Source organism: Mercenaria mercenaria, chromosome 5 (genome assembly GCF_021730395.1).
Source record: "Mercenaria mercenaria strain notata chromosome 5, MADL_Memer_1, whole genome shotgun sequence".
NCBI classification, from domain to species: domain Eukaryota; kingdom Metazoa; phylum Mollusca; class Bivalvia; order Venerida; family Veneridae; genus Mercenaria; species Mercenaria mercenaria.
In genome coordinates this window covers 88,038,841-88,058,771 of record NC_069365.1, presented here as the reverse complement: position 1 = coordinate 88,058,771, position 19,931 = coordinate 88,038,841, and the positions used below count along the sequence as shown (strand labels likewise).

Below are 19,931 nucleotides of genomic sequence, written 5' to 3'. Positions count from 1 at the left end.
TTGTCATGATCAACCACCCGATACAGTTTCGTGTTTCTAGGACTAAGGGTTCTGAAGTTATCTTCAAGAAACTGTTTGACTGTTCTGGATCACTGTGATCTTGACCTGCTGATCTCAAAATCGACAGAGATCATCTGCTGGTCATGACCAACCTCCTAATCAACTTTCAAGATTTCTAAGCTCAAACATTCTCGAGATATCTGGAAACGGTATACCTGTTCTTTGTCAGTGTGACCTTGACCTTTGGCCTACTGACCTCAAAATCAGTAGGGGTCATCTGCTGGTCATGATCAACCTTTCTAAAAAGTTTTATGATTATAGGTCAAAGCGTTTACAAGTTATCGTCCAGAAACTGTTTAAATGTTCCATGTCACTGTGATCTTGACCTTTGACCTATTGATCTCAAAATCAATAGAGGTCATTTGCTGGTCATAACCAACCTCCTTAACAACATTTATAATCCTATGCCGAAGCATTCTTGAGATATCATCTGGAAACTGTAGACCTGTTTTACGTTAATGTGACCTTGACCTTTGATCTACTGACCTCAAAATCAGTAGAGATCATTTGCTTGTCATGATCAGTCTTTCTATAAAGTTTCAAGATTCTAGGTCTAAGCGTTTCCAAATTATCGACCAGAAACTGTTTAACTCTTCCCGGTCACTGTGACCTTGACCTTTGACCTACTGACCTAAAAATCAATAAAAATCAATTTGCTGGTTATGAACAACTTTCCTATCAAATTTCATGATCCTAGGTTTAAGCATTCTTGAGTTATCATCCGGAAATTGATTGGTCAAAATTTTAAAAGACCGACAGACAGACCGGTCGACTTCTGAAAAACAATATACTCCTCCTTCTTAGAACGGGGGCATAAAAATAGGGTGTCACAACTAATTAGCATGTCATTTACTACTTACAACATCATTTTTGGAAAGATAGCTGAATAAAACTATTCAAAAATCAAACTTTAAATGTACCATTATAAGTGTTGTCCGATTTTTCTATAATTTTACAAAGTAAAGGGCCGTAACTCTCATATGTGCTCATCTATTTCGTTTCCTAGCACCCAGACTGATTAATAATTTCCTCCGACATACATTTCGCATAAAATGATGGGACATATGTATTTCATAAAAAATATATGGCGAGTGTTGTATACTAATACCTTTTTAAAATGATTGCAAGGGGCATAACTCTGACCCTTATTATTTACCATAAAAGGCTTAATAGAGGTGGGTTCTACATCTAAAATGTTTCGTTATAGATAATAGTATTGTATCAGATAAAAATCAAAACTCTTCTAAAAAGTGCACAATTCGGCCATAATTTCAGCCTTATAGCCTACACTAATTGTTCTTAAAGCATTTAGATACGTTCATAATTTGCTTCTTACATTATTCATGATATAAAATTTTGCCAAAGACTGACAATTTGCACAGGAACGTAAATTACTTATGAATGACATACGCTAAATGCGGAAATAATATCCCAGACGTTCCTTTTCACACCATAACTGAATATTTCTACTAATTAGATGTATTTAAATGATGAAAACAATCATAAGATCCAAAAGACAGCCACAGCACAATCTCCCAACAGAGTATGCAATGAACATGTACATACGCATACATAGACGAAATCAAGTTGAAAATAAAACACAAACATATAGTGGGGCTTCACCTAGGAATAGTCAGTAGCAAAAGCACCTCTGGTTGGTTTAAGCCTGCTAAATTTGCAAGAAATGTCTAAATGTTTATCCCTGCTCCACAGGGACAGGGCTATGTCAATAAAAATTATATCTGCCAAATCCTTAACAAACGCAATGGTAGCGAATGTCAATAGATGTTAACCACATAAATACTTAAGTGATATATATTACAAGATGTATATAAACAAAAACAAACTTACGGACTAGATATGTATGAAACCCTTGACATTGTTAAAGAACTACCATTGAGTGCCCGGCATAACAAAAGAGCTGATAAATTTGAAAATATGAAAGACCAGGTGTTCTTTTCAACCTGTCTTTCAAACTTGTTTGTCACTGAGTTTTCCACTTGTGTCTTTAGATAAAAGCAAAGAGGAAAACTATCAAATTGTAAAATTGGGGGTGGGGGGGTTTATTTCCTGAAAATTAACGCATATAGTGTTTATGATAGAAGACAGAGGTGAAAATATTTTGAAATGACAGACAAAACTATCAAATTTGCCTGCTTTACATTTGCTTAGAGTAAGATCACTCTTAGAAAGTTCTAGATTCGGAATGTAAGATGTCTAAAATAATACTTATGCAATGAGATAACTTCAAGTGTTTAAACAAAAACGTTGAATATAACTGTTTATTGGATTAAAACTCAAACGAATGAAAATGATATCTGAGCCTCCAGCTCTCGTTCTTCAAAATTAATTATGGAAATTATTATGAAGCACAAAGGCATGAAATGTATGTTATGGAAATCGGTTTAGAACATGAAGAGAATTATGTTCCACTGCTGGCTTTCAACACCACATTTTATGAAGATGTTGTAACAACATGGTCTGAAGATCAAAGTTTTAACACAAATAAAATCAAAACTGTTACACGCAAAACAATAAAATGTCGTGTATAGTTATGTTGATTGTTTTGAATTCCTTAAGCAAACTTACGACCCGAATTCTTGTTGCTGGAAAAGTGTATTGTGTCATTTTCCATAAGACACGGCAAGTTCATTTTCCTCACTGCACTGGTCATATTGCGTTTCATTTAATCAGCCAAAAAGTTATTAATTTTAGGTATGACAAAACACGAAAACATAAAATGAAGTCGTTATATAAGAGACACTTCGCAGATCACCAACATTGTGTTAGCTAAGTCATTTACACAAGTCATGCAAGTCATGCATCTATTTATCAGCACTACACCTAAACATCTAGTTTTAGGGTTTCTTTCCTTCTGCCACGCCTTTGCAGACGACAGGTCCATTTTCTTTTAACAACAACGCTGGCCAAACCACGTAACTGACTAGAGGTCCGGATGCGGTGTATTCTTTGTACATGTTTTTATCAAATTTTATCTCTTTTTCGGTGGGAAATTCATGTAGGACCAGCGGTGGCGACTGGACCACCATCATCCAGCCTAGGTAAAGGCACTTCAGAATGTATGGTTTTAGTTCTTCTATGCATCTGTTTGTCCAGCTTGTTTCGATGTACGCCTTAAAAGGTAAAGACAAAATTTACATTTTTCTTCTTTCTTAATTTTCTTCTCAGCAATCTAAGTGGTCTAATCCAATCTTTGCATTATTACACATTCAAAATTTCTGTCAATACATGTTATAACGGATGTTTTATTATGACCATTTACATTTTACTGGAAAAGAAACACAGCAAGCGATAACTACACGTACATACAAAGTTCTTAAAACATACCTTTTGCACAATAGGCACCATTGATGACGCCATGTCTTTTCGCAGCTGCTTCAATTTAGTATCAGCGTTCAATTTTGACTGTTCTTCTTTCTGTACCTTGTGAATATAATCTCAAGCAATAAGTAAAGAAACGCGCTAGCAATTTATCATAGGTATGGTAATATGCATCGGGCTCGTTGTTTAATCGAAAAATTAAAAATGATTGTTTGTAACTTTCAAATTTTTACCTGTATCAAAAATACATTTTTAGCTCATCTGATTTTTGGAGAAAAAAAATGATGAGTTATTGTCATCACTTGATTGGCGTCGGCGGTGCCTGGTTAAGTTTTATGTTTAGGTCAACTTTTCTCCTAAACTATCAAAGTTATTGCTTTGAAACTTGCAACAGTTGTTCACCATCATAAGCTGACCCGGTACATTAAGAAACATGACTCTGTCCTGCTTTTTGCAAGAATTATTGCCACTTATGGACTTAGAAAATCAGATTTCTTGGTTAAGTTTTATGTTTAGGTCAGCTTTTCTCATAAACTATCAAAGCTATTGCTTTAAAGCTTGCAACACTTGTTCACCATCATAAGCTGACCCTGTACAGCAAGAAACATAACTCTGTCCTGCTTTTTGCAAGAATTATGGCCCTTTTTGGACTTAGAAAATATCAGAGTTATTGGTTAAGTTTTATGTTTAGGTAAACTTTTCTCCTAAACTATCAAAGCTATTGCTTTGAAACTTGCAACTGTTGTTCACCATCATAAGCTGAATCTGTACATCATGGGTTGGACAATTTTTCTATTATACAAAAGAATCAGATGAGCGTCAGCACCCGCAAGGCGGTGCTCTTGTTAAAACAGTAATGATCTCTAAAATGCAAATATGAAAAATATTTAAAACAGTGACAGATCCATTTTTACCATATTAGAAAAAGTAATAATTACTTTTTCGGAACTCGCTTTAGCATCTCCTTTGATTTTATTAGGTTTAAGCTCCCACCTGCGCTGTAGTTTTATATCTTCTAACGAAGACTTCTCACGACGGACAAACTGTGCGACATCTCGCGCCTGAAAACAAACTTTGTATTGTTACATTCTTACGGTTTTATTGAACTTAACTTATTTTGAGACACAAAATGTTATGATAATTATTCAATGTCATGTAGCCTAAAAGAATTAAATGGGGCCGGTAACATTCAAACATCATTTTATGAAGTTTCTTACTTTACTTTTATTCTGTTAGAGACTTACTTTGATACTGGTTTGTGAATTCTTCTTTAATTAGAATAGTTCATAGTTTACTTTTATTTTAATATACTTCAACCTTTATATTAACAGTTCAACGATATTAAAAATATTTCAACACATTTTAACACTGAGTGTAGATTCAGAATTTAATAATTGCTAACATAGACCAAGGGAGGTAATAATAATTTTTGCAAACTTGCGTTTCTAATAAATGTCGTCTGGATATTTCATCATCATAGCAATTTTTTAAAGATACTATAAAATAGTTCTAATATTCATATCACTCCTTAGGCAAAATAAGTCAATCAAATTTGAACTAACCTTAAAATAACTCTATCATGGTAGGAAAATAAGTGTTATAATATTACAGAAAAATAACATGTATTACCGCTCAATAAAAAATTGAATAAATGTAATGTTTCGATTAAATTCATGTCTTCACAAAGCACAAAGACCATATTAACCACCTTTAAAACGTAAACTAAATTGAAAGTTTGTGCAATTTCTAATACTTTGGTCACAACAAAGCAAAGAATACGCTTTTCTTTTTGTCAAATCTTTTTGTAAGAAATATTTAATTTTTACCCGTTTAATTTGATTTGAACACATCATTAAACTGAATTAAGAAAGATAATAATATAAAGCATTTAAAACAAAGAAACTGATATGTTGTTTCGAATAATCAATAATATCGATTCTGTTCCATGATTGTTTTACTAACCTGTCGTTTTGGCATTGTTAAATGAGATGGCGTTCTCTGAAATAATGCATATAAACTGTATTAATAAATAATAATATAAAATAATGAATCGTACAATAGACAAGGTAATTTCAGATTCTGTAGAGCAACTGGAAGTTCGCACTTAGGCACTTAACGAACAATAACGAAGTACAGTTTTTCCTACTATTCTTTTGACATGTGTCAGTGTAAATGTTATTATCTAGACATATACGTTTGATTATCACAAGTGTTTTTTCTTATCTTTCTATGTATCATGACTTAGTTATATTGTCTAGCAAGAGAGGAGTACATTTTTAAACACATCGCTTACAATTTCCATAACCGACTGTCGATACTCTTCAAACAGTAGATTCACAGCATCTGAAGCTTTTTGTAACAAAAGATCAGCTTTGCTCTCACAGAATTGTATGACGTTCTACGTAAAGAGAAAAAAAACAAGGACGTAAATCCAATAAGAAAAAAAAACACATTCAAAGAACGCAGCCACCTATACAGCACTAAAACATATGAAATTCAAATGTAAGCAAGGCGTAGTCAAAATATTATCTTTTTATTTACCTTGATTAAATATACCAACACTTAACAGTTACATTGTATAAACAATTTTTGTTTCGAATAATACTAAATCTTAAAGATATTGTCAAATGCGCGGACTATTTTAAGCGAGCAACGTGTTTTGTTCCCTACAAACAACCTTATTTTTGCTCATGATTGTCTATAAAGTATGTATATGAAATTTTTTAAGGTGGACGTAGTTGAAGGTAGTCATAATTTACGGTCAGTAAATCAAATATGATTATGGCGTTTAATAGCGGGTATTTTTCTTTTAAATCGCATTATCAGTTTTATAAAATGCAAAATATAAAGCCAACCAGCAGCGTCAGTCTTAATGTTTCAATCGCTGTTATTTCATCGTAGTCACCATCAACTAACGCCTCAAAAGCATTGGTCCATTCATTGTCGTATATCTCACTGTAAAACTCTCCAAGCTTCGTAGGTCGGTTTGGATCACTCAGGTCGGTAATTGCAGGATTGTTATCAACAAGTTTGTCTCCGGCGAATTTACTAAGCCTGTTACAAATATGTATATATTGTGTTTATGTGTATAACATTGATGAGGCAGACTTCATTGTTGTTTACTAGCCTTATAAGTTAACACAAAATCAAATTTAACGCGGATACTAGCGTGTAATTTCACTCTCAAATCCTTACAGTAAGATAAGTCAAAATTTAATTAAACTTACTCCATTGAAAAAACTGAAGATTACTGTAGTTAAAGGAAAGTATGGATAAATTAAAAGTTAGTTGCTCAGTGTAATTATATTTTCTGGTCCATACGATTTTAAAGTAATAAGCCGGTAATAGGTGACTTGAGGGCGTGTTTCATTAGCTGTAGGAACATAATCAAACCGAGTTTGCTAATATTTTGCTTGGTTAAGTTCTTTGCATCCAAAGGATATACTTATAAGTTTTGTTTTGTTTAAAGTTTCTGAAATCATGACTGATCAATTGTGAAAGTATGGCAGAAATTTCGAATTATATGCTTTTTTTGTGTTTTATATTGTAAATTGTGCAAATAACACGAAAATCTATTCATTTGGTATTTTGTTCGGTTTCATGTAGTATCAATGTAGGTTACAATATGTTGTGACTTTCTATCGTTAAAGGTTTTGGGAGACCCCATATGCCTCTCTTGATATTATTTCAGGCGCGGGCATGCACATGGAATGACCCAATGACCTTCCTCACTTGAAAAAAACTTAACTTCTGACAAGGCCCGAACCCAAAGCGAAGTCAGACATCTGATGACCTTTAATCACCCAAGCAGATGCGTTCCAGATAATCATAATACTTCCTTATAAACAGAAATAGCTAATATTATACCGAAGCAATAATTCATCTCTTTCTTCTTTAATCTGGTTGGAATATATCTGTAACGTATCTTTCTCTGCTTGCAATACGTCCCTCTGTTCGATGAGTTCCAGGTTTTTATTTTCCATTTGTTGACACTGCTTTCTCAATGCTTCCTTCGGATAATCTGTCCCAGTTTGTTTTTCTCGTGTGGTGTTGGCTTGTTGACATTGTTTCTGAAATAAAAAAAGAAATAATGTTTTGTTTACAGATATATAAAATTACTTCAAGCGATTTAGGTCTATATTTTAGTAAAGTGTACATGCTTCAAACATAGTATATATTTTTTTAAAAAGGAAATAGCTTTAAAGAGAGTATACCTTTATCAATTCCTCATTACGCTGCCTTGAGCGGTCCGGTTCACTTTTGGTAATGTTTTCTGAAGCCTTTTTATCTCTGTTTAAAGAAAAATAGGAATCCTTGAATATTTGACTAGCTTTACATTTACCTTGCTTATAGCCCTTTTCCGACCTATTTGATGGCAAAATCAATAGATGATATAAATTAGTGCTGCATAAATACCCAAAGAAGCTTAGCTCGTGGCTCAAAGCTTTATGTAATTAATAATGCAGTTCAATCTTTTTTGTGATTGCAACTATCAAAAATGCCCGCCCGCTTAGCTCATTAGGTGAGAGCGTTGGTCTACGGATCTCGGGGTCGCGAGTTCGATCCTCGGGCGGGGTGTATGTTCTCCGTGACTATTTAATAAACGACATTGTGGCTGGAATCATTAGTCCTCCACTTCTGATTCATGTGGGGAAGTTGGCAGTTACTTGCGGAGAACAGGTTTGTACTGGTACAAAATCCAGGAATACTGGTTAGGTTAACTGTCCGCCGTTACATGACTGAAATACTGTTGAAAAACGGCGTTAAACCCAAAACAAACCACAAAAGCAACTATCAAAATAAGGAAACCTGCCAGAGAAATATGTGTAAGTGAAGTGTGTTGCTTTCTTGCATTTACAGTCCGTCTATCATAACATTTAATACAACACATCTGGTTACTCTCAGATGATAAAAACCGCAAGGTGTTATGAAAACGTTTTACGCAATCTTTTAAAGGCTGCTGTAGCTAAACATACTTTGTCAACATTTCTGCATTTTCGTTCTCTTTCTCTAATATGTAGATGCGTTCCTGTAGACGGTTGTTCTCTTTAGTCAATTCTTCATTTCTCGACTTCTGTTTTTCTTCCATTTCGTTTGCTTGCTTTCTCAACATTTCATCTTTTGCGTCACTTTGTTTGTCGTCTGATAGTTGTAAACTTTCCTGAATACATTTTATTCGGTTATATAACATTTTTTTATGTCTACTCAGTTTAAAGAATTATAAGATCGGGGCAAGATTACTTCTATTATACGTACTGATTTATTACAATTATATCTAAATGTGTTCTAATAAACTTGCTTATTACACTTTGTTGCTGTTTGTTGTCAAAATTAAACTTTCTTCAGTATTTTAAATTTTGTAATGCGTTTTATACTTATAGTATATTTCATTGTTCATGGCATTGTTTTCCATGGCTATTTAAACATGAGCGTACTTTCACTTACTGTAAAACACTCTGACAAATTAATAAGAAAGTTCTTTGGTAGCATAGCACACAACCAAGCGAAATAATAACAGATACATTAATATTTAAATGATTAGATATACATTTTGTATCAAAAATCATGTAAATATTACCTGTGGAGTTTCTTTAGTTTGTTGCGTTGAACTTCCTGTATCTAATCCTTCCTTACTCCTTGAAAAAATATTAAGATATTTCTATCTGACTATTTTCTGTTATCTTCAATAATAACAACATTCTGAATTTGGTAGATAGATATTATCTTGTTTACGTTAAAAAATTATTAAATACGGCAGAACTATGCCATGCAGTACCTTAAACAAAATGTAAACAGTTTATTTAAGAAACATTTTAAAGATATCCAATGGCCATCTTTCTCTAATATTATATCGTTAGATATTTACTTCAAAATATTAACATCCTCATCAAATGTTTTTAACTTTACTAATTATATCAATTAAGTTTGCATATAGAGTTACATTCATAATTAGATGCTATGCTGTAACAGAGGATTGTTAAAAAACAGCCAGTTAAATTGTAGTACACATTCATATTGTGTTTATCTACACATGTACACAGTCTGTACTATTATAATGCATAGTACTGTTGGGACACATAAACTTGTTCATTTTATGTATACATAAACTATTTAAAGTAATTGTTCATGTTTTAAAATATGAAATATGGATCTAATAAACCTTTAATATTGGTAATATATCATGAAATATATATTTGTTCGTTCATAATCAATATTTTAAACAAAACCCAGTGTCATTTTATGTAATGCGTTTTCAGTCAGTTCTCAACAAGTTAGCAGTTATTTGAAGTATCAGGGCTTTCTGTGTGCGTATGTATATTTGTAATGTATCTCCTAGTTATCGAGGTTTTATTTTTTACCACTTGTACATATGTACCTATTTGCTTTTTCTAGTACTTTGAGGCGTTCTTCGAAATAGTTTTTATCTCTGGTCAATTTTTCATTTTCTGTCTTCAATTTCTCAATTTCCGTTTTCGATTTCTCTTCAAAATCCACCATTTTTTTCACAAATGCATTCTGCGGCAAATTTAGAACATCATCTGCCCGATGTTGACTTTGCTACAAACAAGAGAGAGTCGTTTACTTTGATAACTAATTTTAATATCTGATCTGTACAGTTCGGTTGCCCTGCACGTGGATTCCACCCTGACTCCATGTTGGAAATGGACGATTTATATGATCAAACCTGAAAATGGGAATTAAGGATAGCCTTATAAATAAGGAAGATGCAAATACTTCTGCTTTCTTGCCCAAAAGAGAAAAAAGGTTAGTACAGCGTCATATTAACCAATAAATAATAACTATACTTATTTGAGCCGCATCATGCGAAAACCAACATACTGCTTTTGCGACCAGCATGGATCCAAACCTGCCTGCTCATACTGTTAGCGAACAGCATGAATCCCGACCAGACTGTGCGGATGCGCAGGCTGGTCTGGATCCATGCTGGTCGCAAATGCACTAAGTTGGTTTTCTCATTTAACAGTCCAGTAAAAGGGTATTACAAAATCAACAGGAAGGAACCGAAAACAAAGGATATAAAATACTCGAACGATCTTGTAGAATAAACACAATTTTAATGTTTAATTGCCATGTAATAGCATACAACTGAAGACATTGCGTAAAAATGCCCGTGTATGAAAGTTCATTATCAACAAAAGCCAGGTTGAACTAAAATGATAAAGAATGATAATTACGTAAAGGCTAACGAAATAGTCATGATTCATACGCAATACATTTCTTCTCAGTGTGCTCTGTCATTGTTTGAAATGTCAACTTAATCCTTTGAACTGTTTTACTTATGTTCCCGATAAATTAAGGGACATAATTCAAAATAAGGAGATGTAGAGTTTAATAAGTTCTTCTGCAATGTACTTCCTCTTAAATGCCACCTGTTATTGTGCGTTATGCAAACGAAACCACTGGAGAAATCTTTATGACGATGATGATACAAAGATAATAGAAACATTAGACAATCATCTTTTCAAAATTTCGTTTGAGTTATGCTCGACTTAATTAAGGAAGATCATTCAAACAGTAAGCTCAGCAGAATTACAGATCTCATTGCATTTCCTTAAATGTCTCTGTTATTGTTTGCAAGTTAAACAAATTCCTCAAATAGATTTTGAGTTATTCTCCGGATATAAGTGGTATAAATAAATATGATAAAAGTGGATAATTAAAACAATGAGCGTCACAGGGTTATTTTTCTTGTACACTGCACTTCCTCTCAATGTCCTCTGTTATTGTCTTAAAGTTTAATTATCCCTCTGATATATTTTGAGTTTCCTGATAAAAATAATAAAGGGAAATGAATAAAAAAGTAAACACGATAGAGTTATAGATCTTGCACACAATATGGTACAGTTACAATTCTTCGACACAGCAAATTTTTACCCTTATGTGCTCTATTTTGTATGTAGTTTGACTGAACTCATTTCAGCTCTTTTAGAGTTAACGCCCGTACAAATTAATTTAATATAGGCAGATAATTCCAAAACAAGCAAGGTCTTCTCTGTGAATAAAATATCTCTGATAGTTTTGTAATTATTCTGTTGTGAGTAAATTTAATACAGGGACAGTATTCAAAAAGTAAACTAAGTAGAGTTATGAACTTAAATGATTTAAATATTTTTATGAAGTTTGAATAAATACTCTTCAGCATTTTTAGAGTTATGATAAGGACGACTTACTGATTAAAGATAGATAATTTAAAAATTAAGCAAGGCAGACTGATGGTTTTTACACAATACACTTTCTCCTCATGCTGTCTCTCTTACTTGTATTTTGTATGCATTAATCTGTTTATAGATATTTTTTCATTTTAGAATACAAGTACGTGAACTTTTCACTAATCATTTAAAAACAATGTACATAATAATGTGACCATGACTGAAAAAATGGGTCCAGATGAGGAATTTTGACATTTTCAGGTTTTTGCATATTTAGAAAGTATATTCATTCAGAAATAAATCCTGGAAATTTCAGATGAAAATCTTCAAAATTGTCAATTTTATGACAGATTTTGTAACATAGATATTAAAAATAAAAACAGTACATTTCAGTTATCCTTTCTTTCTAGTTTATTTCTCACATACTGGTATTCTTGCATAAAAACTACTTTTTTCACTGGATCCGCCCATGTATTAACGGGAGAAAAATCGTGTGCAAACAAGGCAATTCACGTGCTGTTAATACCCGATTTTTATTTTTGAAATGCTTTGCCAGGGATATATGTATGTATTTTTACGCACACTGATATTTGGCATCTGCGTCTTGTTTCTTCCTTAACAACCTCATCTTGTAGCATTATAAATACAATGTAATCCATAGTATGTTTAGCTGTATCTGTTTCCAACCCCAAACGTACTGCCCCCATCAATGTACGCCCTAGATTCTCTTAGAGTTCACTCCCTTTACAAAGCGTCTGTTCAGTTATTGTAAATAACTGTGAATAAATAAGTATCGCGTGTAACTTGTGCTATTGTTCGTTTTTAGGTATTATATTTATGATTTTGGTAAGTATCAGTCGGTATGTTTTTATCTAATTTCTCGAAGAATTTATATAAACAGCTTGGAAACTTGACACTACGTTCGTACTTATCCGTACTCCAACTGCGTGTCCGTACTCAATATAACTCGAATGCAAAGTTATTATTCTTGAAATTGTGATCGAGTCCACCAAATTGTGTAATGATATGAACAATTATTGGTAATTTTATGTTTGTAATAATGAGAGATAAAAAATCGCTTAAAAACCTTCAGGAGGTGCTTTTGATAGCGCTGTTTATTTCCTTATTTGCCCTGGATACGGATATTTAAAACATGTTTACCGTTTCCAAGAACAACTGGAATGGTAAATAAAAAATGTACCGGAATCGTCAAGTCATCACGTATGAAAACAATACATAAATCGTCGTGAAATATATTTTTATGCAAGAATAGCGACAATACACGTTTGTTTTGTGTATTAACATCTGCAGAAGCCCTTGGGATATGTTTGTGACCTCGACCTTCGGTCTCGGTCACAAACAATCCCGCGGGCTTCTGCAGACGTTAATACACAAAAAAACGTGTATTATCCCTACAATGGTTAACAATTCTGAAATACATTTATCTTTTGTTACAATTGCATGATATAAGTAAGATCCCTTCTTAATACACAAAATGATAATCAATTAAAATCTACAATTTCTATCAAATATTTCTAAAATTGTGTTACCATGGCAACAAATATATTAAAATCCCTTTTCTATGATAAAACTTTAGAAAAAACACGTTAGCTTGAAATAAGGATTTTAAAAAGTAAAATATTTTAAGGCATATGTATTTACAAAAATAAACTGAAAATTTCCCATGAAAATATTAAGAATGTTTGGTTTTATGACAGTTTTTGTAACATGGGTAATAACCATAAGAATAAAATAGATTTGTCATTGTTTCTTCTTAACTTGTCTTTTACATGCTGATGCTAAATGACTACTTTGGAAAAAAAGAACCTTTGTAACATGAGTAATAACTATAAGAATAAGACATTTCTGTCATTGTTTCTTCATAACTTGCCTTTTACCTGCTGGTAATAAATAACTATTTTGAAATAAATGAAACATATATACCAGTGATTTGTTTTATTGTTTATGCTTATTTTAAAGTAGAATACTAGAAAGTACAGCTAATTAAAATTGTTCCATATTTTCTAGAAAATTGTGTTACCATGGCGACACATGTTTTAAATTCCCTTTTCCTACAATAATACTTAAAAACAAGAGCTTATTTTAAAAAGGTATCTCTAATAAGTTAAATATTTGAAAGTATAAGAATTCAGGAAAGAAATCTGAATATTTCACATAAAAACTTTAAAACAGCCATGTTCCGTAACAAAAGTAGTTATGTAAGAATAAACATTTCAGTCATCCCTTTCCTCATAATCTGTATTTTCACTGGCTAGTTATAACTGACAATACAAGAAAGTGAACATTCTTTTACCATTACATTATATACTGTAGATCCCTTATTGAAATACAAATCTATAGTTTCAATGAAATATAATTTGAATTATGTTACCATGGCAACATACATACTAAATTCCTTTTTCTAAAAATACTTTAATAATTAACACAACAGCTTAACTTTTGATGAAGGTTTCACTGCTACAACCTTTACTTGATGTTTATGAACAGCAAAACAGGCTAAAGTGTTGTATATTAAAACGTTTGAATTCAACAACAATTTCTATCTTTTACATTCACTTCCTTTTTTCAGTTCTCAGGAAAATCCTCACCAACCACAATTTCAGTTTCAGTTGAAGTGGTTTGGGACAAACAGAATCCTTTGACTTTTCAGACAAATACTATTCACTTATGAGTTCATACAGGTACCATTGTCAGGCTTGTGTCATTCCATGTCAATAATATTCGTTTGGCAAGGGGAAGTAGATTTTAGTAAGTTAACTGGACTGTCACTTTTAACACTAACAATCCAGGTGTTTCTGCAGACATGATAAAGTGGTAATACTTGGTTAACTTCTTCAAAAGTTTAAAATATTGCGATAAGATATTTCTCCACTGGTAGAATGTGACAGGATTTAAATCATTGTTGACCAACTGTGCAGTGTTATGACCTTTCTTTGATGACTGACACACTGTGTCAGCAATATCATGTATTATTAAAGGTCTCAGCATTCACCCTCCTCCACAGATTCTTCTAAATTCAAAAGTGCAAGTCAGATTCAAACTTTGCATGGTCTGTGATCATTGTTGAATATTCAATCGATCTGTGATATCCTGTAACAAATAAGTAAAACATATTATTTTAAATAATTAACCTAGGAGTCTCTTTATTTAATAAAAGCAGAGTTATCACTATTTGATAATAGATGATTCTTTAATTTCTTACAACCAATGCTCTAAAATATTGACAAACAGACTGACAACAGCGTGCTGTCAGTATGTAAAATGTACTTTGTTTGTAGATTTTGATTACTGCAAATAGGATGTTCTAAAAAAACATTTTTTGCATTTATTGGGTTAATCCTTAACCTGCTAAATTTGTAAAATTGACTACTCCATCTTTAAATAGAGACAGTACCATTTATAGCTTATAGGGGGTTCTCAAAGAAAATTTGCTAAGTATCAAACACTGCAGATCATGATCAGACTGCACAGATGTGCAGGTTGATATTGATCTGCACTGGTAGCAAAGACAGACATAGCTGCCTCATGTAGCCTATGGGTTAAAAGTATACACTGTTTTAACAGCTATCAAAAATGGTTGTTACCTAGTAAAAGTCTCCACAGGCCGTACCACAGCAAGATGTTATTTCTATTCTAGCTAGCAGCATTGTCAAAATGGAATACCAATACAGGTAGTGATGTACCATGCTCACAAGTTGTCTGCCCTTAACCAACTGAGTTGTTTCATAAACAAGAGGAAACACTTGCCTTCCTGAAAAAAGATTTAAAAGTCTTTAGTAAAAGTATTTGTTATCTTCATGTATCTCAGGAACCTTTACAGTCTTCATTCTCAGGGCCCACGCTGTCGTTCGCCACTCGAGCCATTTGGCGAATCTGCGATGAAAGTGGCGAAGAAAAATCGCGAGTGGCGAAAATGAAAAAATGTTCGTAATTTGGACCGCCATTTTGTTTCAGGCGTTCTAAATCGTAACCTCCGAGAAATTATGTTAAAAAACAGTTGACTGGTTCCGATAATTTTACCTTATAAAATTAACTTATTTCGGGATAGTATACCCAGTCTTCATTTTTACATATAACAATGTGTAATAAACATCTTGACACGCGAGAAGATGCAATTTGCAATCAATTAGCAACCGATTATCGGGTTAAGATAATCTTTTTGTTTTGTTGTCATTACGGCAGATTAAATGATTGATGCCTTTAATTTCCATGGATCAAATAACTAATAAATAAATCGGCAAAATAATGAATGGTTTGATGAATTTTTTAACATTGTCGCCACCGTCAGACAGTATCTTAATCACAGGCACGGGTCCAGTGTATTTTTTGTTTAATATAAAAATCCTTTTTTTTTCACACAAATATACTTTTTATATGTTAGTCAAATGAAAAAAAAATGATGACAAAAAATGACTAACATATAGAAAGCATATTTGTGTGAAAAAAGGTTGTTTTTTTATATTAATCAAAAAAAAAAAAAATACACTGGACCCGTGTCTGTGATCTTAGTAAGTAATTAGTAAAGGTGTTTGCCAAGTTTTTTGAATGTCTTTAAAAGTTAGGTATGCATTTACATAGTAGGCCCACAACAAAAAGAAGCTGTAATGGAAAAATATTTCAGACAGGTTGCTTCAAACATCCAAAAACATTTTAAAATACAAAACTTGCTTTAGAGGTATACCCACTTTCATTCAAAAGTCCCCCTATATAGCTAGAATATCACCATTTGCTTATGGGAAGTAACAAAAATTTTCAACGCGCCGCGGGAAGGGAAATCTTTCCAGCACCCTCCCTACCGTTCCCGAGAAAAAAGGTGGCTCCAACTTTTTTCAGCCCAGTGTGGGCCCTGATTCTAATCTATATTCTTGGTGCAATAAAACTGGTAAAAAAATTCAATCACATCACAATGTCTAAGTCAAGAATGGGTTAATTAAATTTGAAAATAATCACATTACAATTAAACTAAATTACAATTAATTGATTTACTTTGAATACTTAATTAAAATTCCTATTATTTAGAACTATATTCTACAAGTTAATGAGATATCAACTTATACACATGTACATGTTGTGTTAAGCATTCAAATTATCCATGTACTTATTGAGTGCCACAGACTTTTCTCAGGCTAATAGCCAAAGTAATGAATACTTTACACCAACTGATCCTCCTCAAAACAAGATTGTTGAAATTAAATTTCAATAATGCCAGTTTTGTCAGTTTAAGCCATTTAATAGTCATAGTACATGTACATACATTGTACAAATCATTAGTATAGAAGTAGACTTATTTTGAATTAGCTCCAACAAAACCTAGACAGACACATGACAAAGGTATAAATAAATAATATATTGCATTAAAATTTTAATAAGAGCCATTAGCTGCATGTTACTTACCTGATTCCTCAAAGCACATCCAAAATGTTACATTTTCTTGGGATCTTAAAGTAAACAGACCAATTTCCTGGCTGTTGTAGGGTATATGAACCAGCTGTATAGTGGAATGAACCATCAAAGGAACAAGGAATATTATCTGAAAGAAGATACATTACATGTACTGTAAACATCACTAAAAAAAATCAAAAACTTCATGAATACTAAATTAATAATGTGATTGTGAAAGGTTTCATTAACTCACCACAAAATACTATAAAAGTTATTATACTATGAATCTATTTTTTAAAGGATCATAAATTATTTTACACACAGCAAGGCTCAAAAATTTCAAAATTAAAACGATTTTCATTATATGGCATAAATTCCCACTATCCAAAAAAAATAAATATCCTGTTACAAAACATTCTGAATCAACAATAATGGAAAGAGAGTAGTCACCAGACAGAAATAACATGACTTACGAGACCCACAGCAAAAAGAGTTACCATTTTATAAATGGAAGTGTCTAGACATCCGGTAACCAGAAACCTAGCCGGTGTTCTAGCCAACCGGTAACAGGACGCCTAACCTATCCAAATTTCAATCCTATATGGGTTTTCTAGGTGTCCGGTAATCAATTTTAAAATATTGTATACGCCTTACAGGTGAATATTCAAACCTATGCCAAAAAAATGATACAATAAATTTATTTCCTTACAGTATTCATATATAAAAAGATCGCCGAACAGCTAGAAAAACATTCGCGGAGAGGCTAGTCGTATTGTTGCCGGACAGCTAGAATGCAGGGTAGGCGTCCGGTTACCGGACATCTGCATATTTACTTTTAAAATACCTTGGCTACTACTTGAGAGGGGACTTTTCGAGAAATGTGACACAGGCAGGCATCTATAAGTCTGCATCAAATTTATTAATTATCATTGCTACATGTACATGATGTATACTGTATTTTTCCAGAATAATGCTTACTATGGACAATGAACTAATTTGATGAATCCTGGTCACCTCGAGTAAGAAGCTGCCTGCCTTCAATAATCTTTGTGATAACCCATCTGGCCATTTTATATTAAATACACAGACATAGTGAAATCATCTGTGTTTAGTGGCCACGTGATAAATTTCATAAATTTCCCTCAGTATGTTTTGGATTCACTTCCGGATAAAAGACCGACTTATTTCAGTGAAAGTTTCAAAAATATTAGAGAATCTTCATTAACTACTGTTTATAAACGGTACTTACCAAATCAATAAACAGAATTACAAGTCTCAGATCCCTTCATCGTTGAACAAAAGGTAGTTAAACAAAAGTAAACTTCACATGCTTCCTTGATAAATTCCGAAACCGGAAACATAGCGAAGGGGAAACAACTGATTTTGAACGAAATATTTTGCCTCAGGCGTAATACCACTATCTTTTTACGGGTCTGATGTCTAAATATTCTTTCTGTAGTAGGCTGTTATCAATCATGTAACAAGCAGTCGTACTTTAACGGTCAAACTTTTGCTAATTAAAACATGTGTATGAAAGCTGCGCGCGTAAACTTGGCGCAACTTTAAACGTCGTTTCTCGATATTACGTCATGCCGCATCTGGACCGGTTTTCAAAGACGACGTCACATATTTGTTTGATGGATTTTGTTGTGTATTTTTCTGCAGTCGATTAAACTTTCATACCATTTTATACGGCCATCATTTGGAATACAATACTCACTTTAACATTTGTAATTTATAGGCAAATGTCAAATACCTTATAATAGTTTATTTTCTACAGTAACAGTAATGATAAATCATTTATCGAAATTACAAACGCAACGTTTCAACCAATGTAAAGAGTGAAAAAGAATATAAAACTTTTTTCTTGAAGTCATATGAGCGCGTTTCTATGATCTTTATGATTTCTCCTTGTAGAATGTGTATCCACAGAAAACCCATTAACTATAACAGAAACATTCATCACAATATCTACTAACCAGATTTCCTGGCAAAACTAATAAAGTATTTTAATGAAAGCAAAACAAAACATGGGTTTAAATTCTTGGCATGCATGAGAAACATGTTTTCGAAGTAATATACACTGCAGATATTAAATAGCTAACCCCAGTAAAGCATTTGCTTATTAAGCAAGAAGAATGACAAGAAACCTTGAGGCAAACAGTGAGATTATATATCCTGGAAGGAACACTTTGAACGGATATTTGAACCGTGCCATGGGAAAACCAACATAGTGGCTTTGCGACCAGCATGGGTCCAGACCAGCCTGCGCATCCATGCTGTTCGCTTTCATAGCCTATAGCAATTAGAGAAACCATTAGCGAACAGCATGGATCCTGACCAGACTGCGCGGATGCGCAGGCTGGTCTGGATCCATGCTGGTCGCAAAGCTACTAGGTTGGTTTTCCCATGGCACGACTCATATTAATAATTATTTTAACGAGAGAATGTTTATATATCCGTGTCGTATAATACATTATGTTTAAATGACTGCTAGAATTTGAGTTTGCTGCCAAAAATATTCCTATTTATTGATCTTTGCATAGGATACAGGAGCTTAAATTCACCTATCACTCTCTGTCATTGTAAAAGAATAGCAGAATTTTGGTAATGTACAAACAGCTGGTATAAAAGACGATTGAACGATGCTTCCTATTTCAAGGGTCTCATTATAAAGAGAATGCACACGTCAACTTTATAGTGCTGCCTCACTGGAATATCACGCCGTAGACACGTGACATGATAACCCACCCAGTTTCATTATATTAACCCTGGGCTGACTGCTAGGCTACAGATGTGGTAAAAAACAAGTACATATCTATAAAATGTTATTACGCATATACTTTTGGACATATTGACGACGCATATTTTGTCGGAGGGACAGACAGACGAAACGGACAAGGGCAAGTCTATGCGTACAAAATCCTTAAATAAGTGGACGAACAAATAATGCAG

General features: G+C 33.1%; 2 protein-coding genes across 3 annotated transcripts; both read right to left on the bottom strand.

Moving 5' to 3' along the window:
* Positions 1-2,123: 2,123 nt before the first annotated feature.
* On the bottom strand, positions 2,124-9,961 carry LOC123557872 (uncharacterized). Its single transcript, XM_053544239.1, has 11 exons — positions 9,779-9,961; positions 8,981-9,038; positions 8,379-8,563; positions 7,617-7,692; positions 7,270-7,472; positions 6,258-6,456; positions 5,696-5,800; positions 5,365-5,400; positions 4,341-4,463; positions 3,409-3,504; positions 2,124-3,194 (listed from the first exon to the last, which is right to left on the bottom strand). Exons 1-11 carry the CDS (start codon positions 9,898-9,900, stop codon positions 2,919-2,921), a joined length of 1,479 nt encoding a protein of 492 aa, XP_053400214.1. The 5' UTR covers positions 9,901-9,961; the 3' UTR covers positions 2,124-2,918.
* A 4,112-nt stretch (positions 9,962-14,073) lies between these two features.
* On the bottom strand, positions 14,074-18,598 carry LOC128557203 (uncharacterized). 2 transcript variants are annotated; one of them, XM_053544238.1, is made up of 4 exons: positions 18,226-18,595; positions 16,989-17,124; positions 15,205-15,345; positions 14,074-14,684 (listed from the first exon to the last, which is right to left on the bottom strand). In XM_053544238.1, exons 2-4 carry the CDS (start codon positions 17,101-17,103, stop codon positions 14,611-14,613), a joined length of 330 nt encoding a protein of 109 aa, XP_053400213.1. In that variant the 5' UTR covers positions 17,104-17,124; positions 18,226-18,595; the 3' UTR covers positions 14,074-14,610. The 2 variants fall into 2 exon arrangements, 1 of the variants encoding a protein (XP_053400213.1); XR_008371121.1 differs by having other exon boundaries at positions 14,077-14,684; positions 15,179-15,345; positions 18,226-18,598.
* Positions 18,599-19,931: the final 1,333 nt, after the last annotated feature.

What these genes read in the sequence shown, in the direction of transcription:
- LOC123557872 (XM_053544239.1), bottom strand. Translation starts at nt 9,900, where the DNA reads ATGGTGGATTTTGAAGAGAAATCGAAAACGGAAATTGAGAAATTGAAG. An exon ending in AATGCAGAAATGTTGACAAA is followed by an intron (nt 7,693 to 8,378) that starts GTATGTTTAGCT and finishes TTCTTTAAACAG; the next exon opens with AGATAAAAAGGCTTCAGAAA. An exon ending in TGGTGCCTATTGTGCAAAAG is followed by an intron (nt 3,195 to 3,408) that starts GTATGTTTTAAG and finishes TTACCTTTTAAG; the next exon opens with GCGTACATCGAAACAAGCTG.
- LOC128557203 (XM_053544238.1), bottom strand. Translation starts at nt 17,103, where the DNA reads ATGGTTCATTCCACTATACAGCTGGTTCATATACCCTACAACAGCCAG. An exon ending in GATGTGCTTTGAGGAATCAG is followed by an intron (nt 15,346 to 16,988) that starts GTAAGTAACATG and finishes ATCTTTTTTCAG; the next exon opens with GAAGGCAAGTGTTTCCTCTT. An exon ending in AGAAATAACATCTTGCTGTG is followed by an intron (nt 14,685 to 15,204) that starts GTACGGCCTGTG and finishes TATTTGTTACAG; the next exon opens with GATATCACAGATCGATTGAA.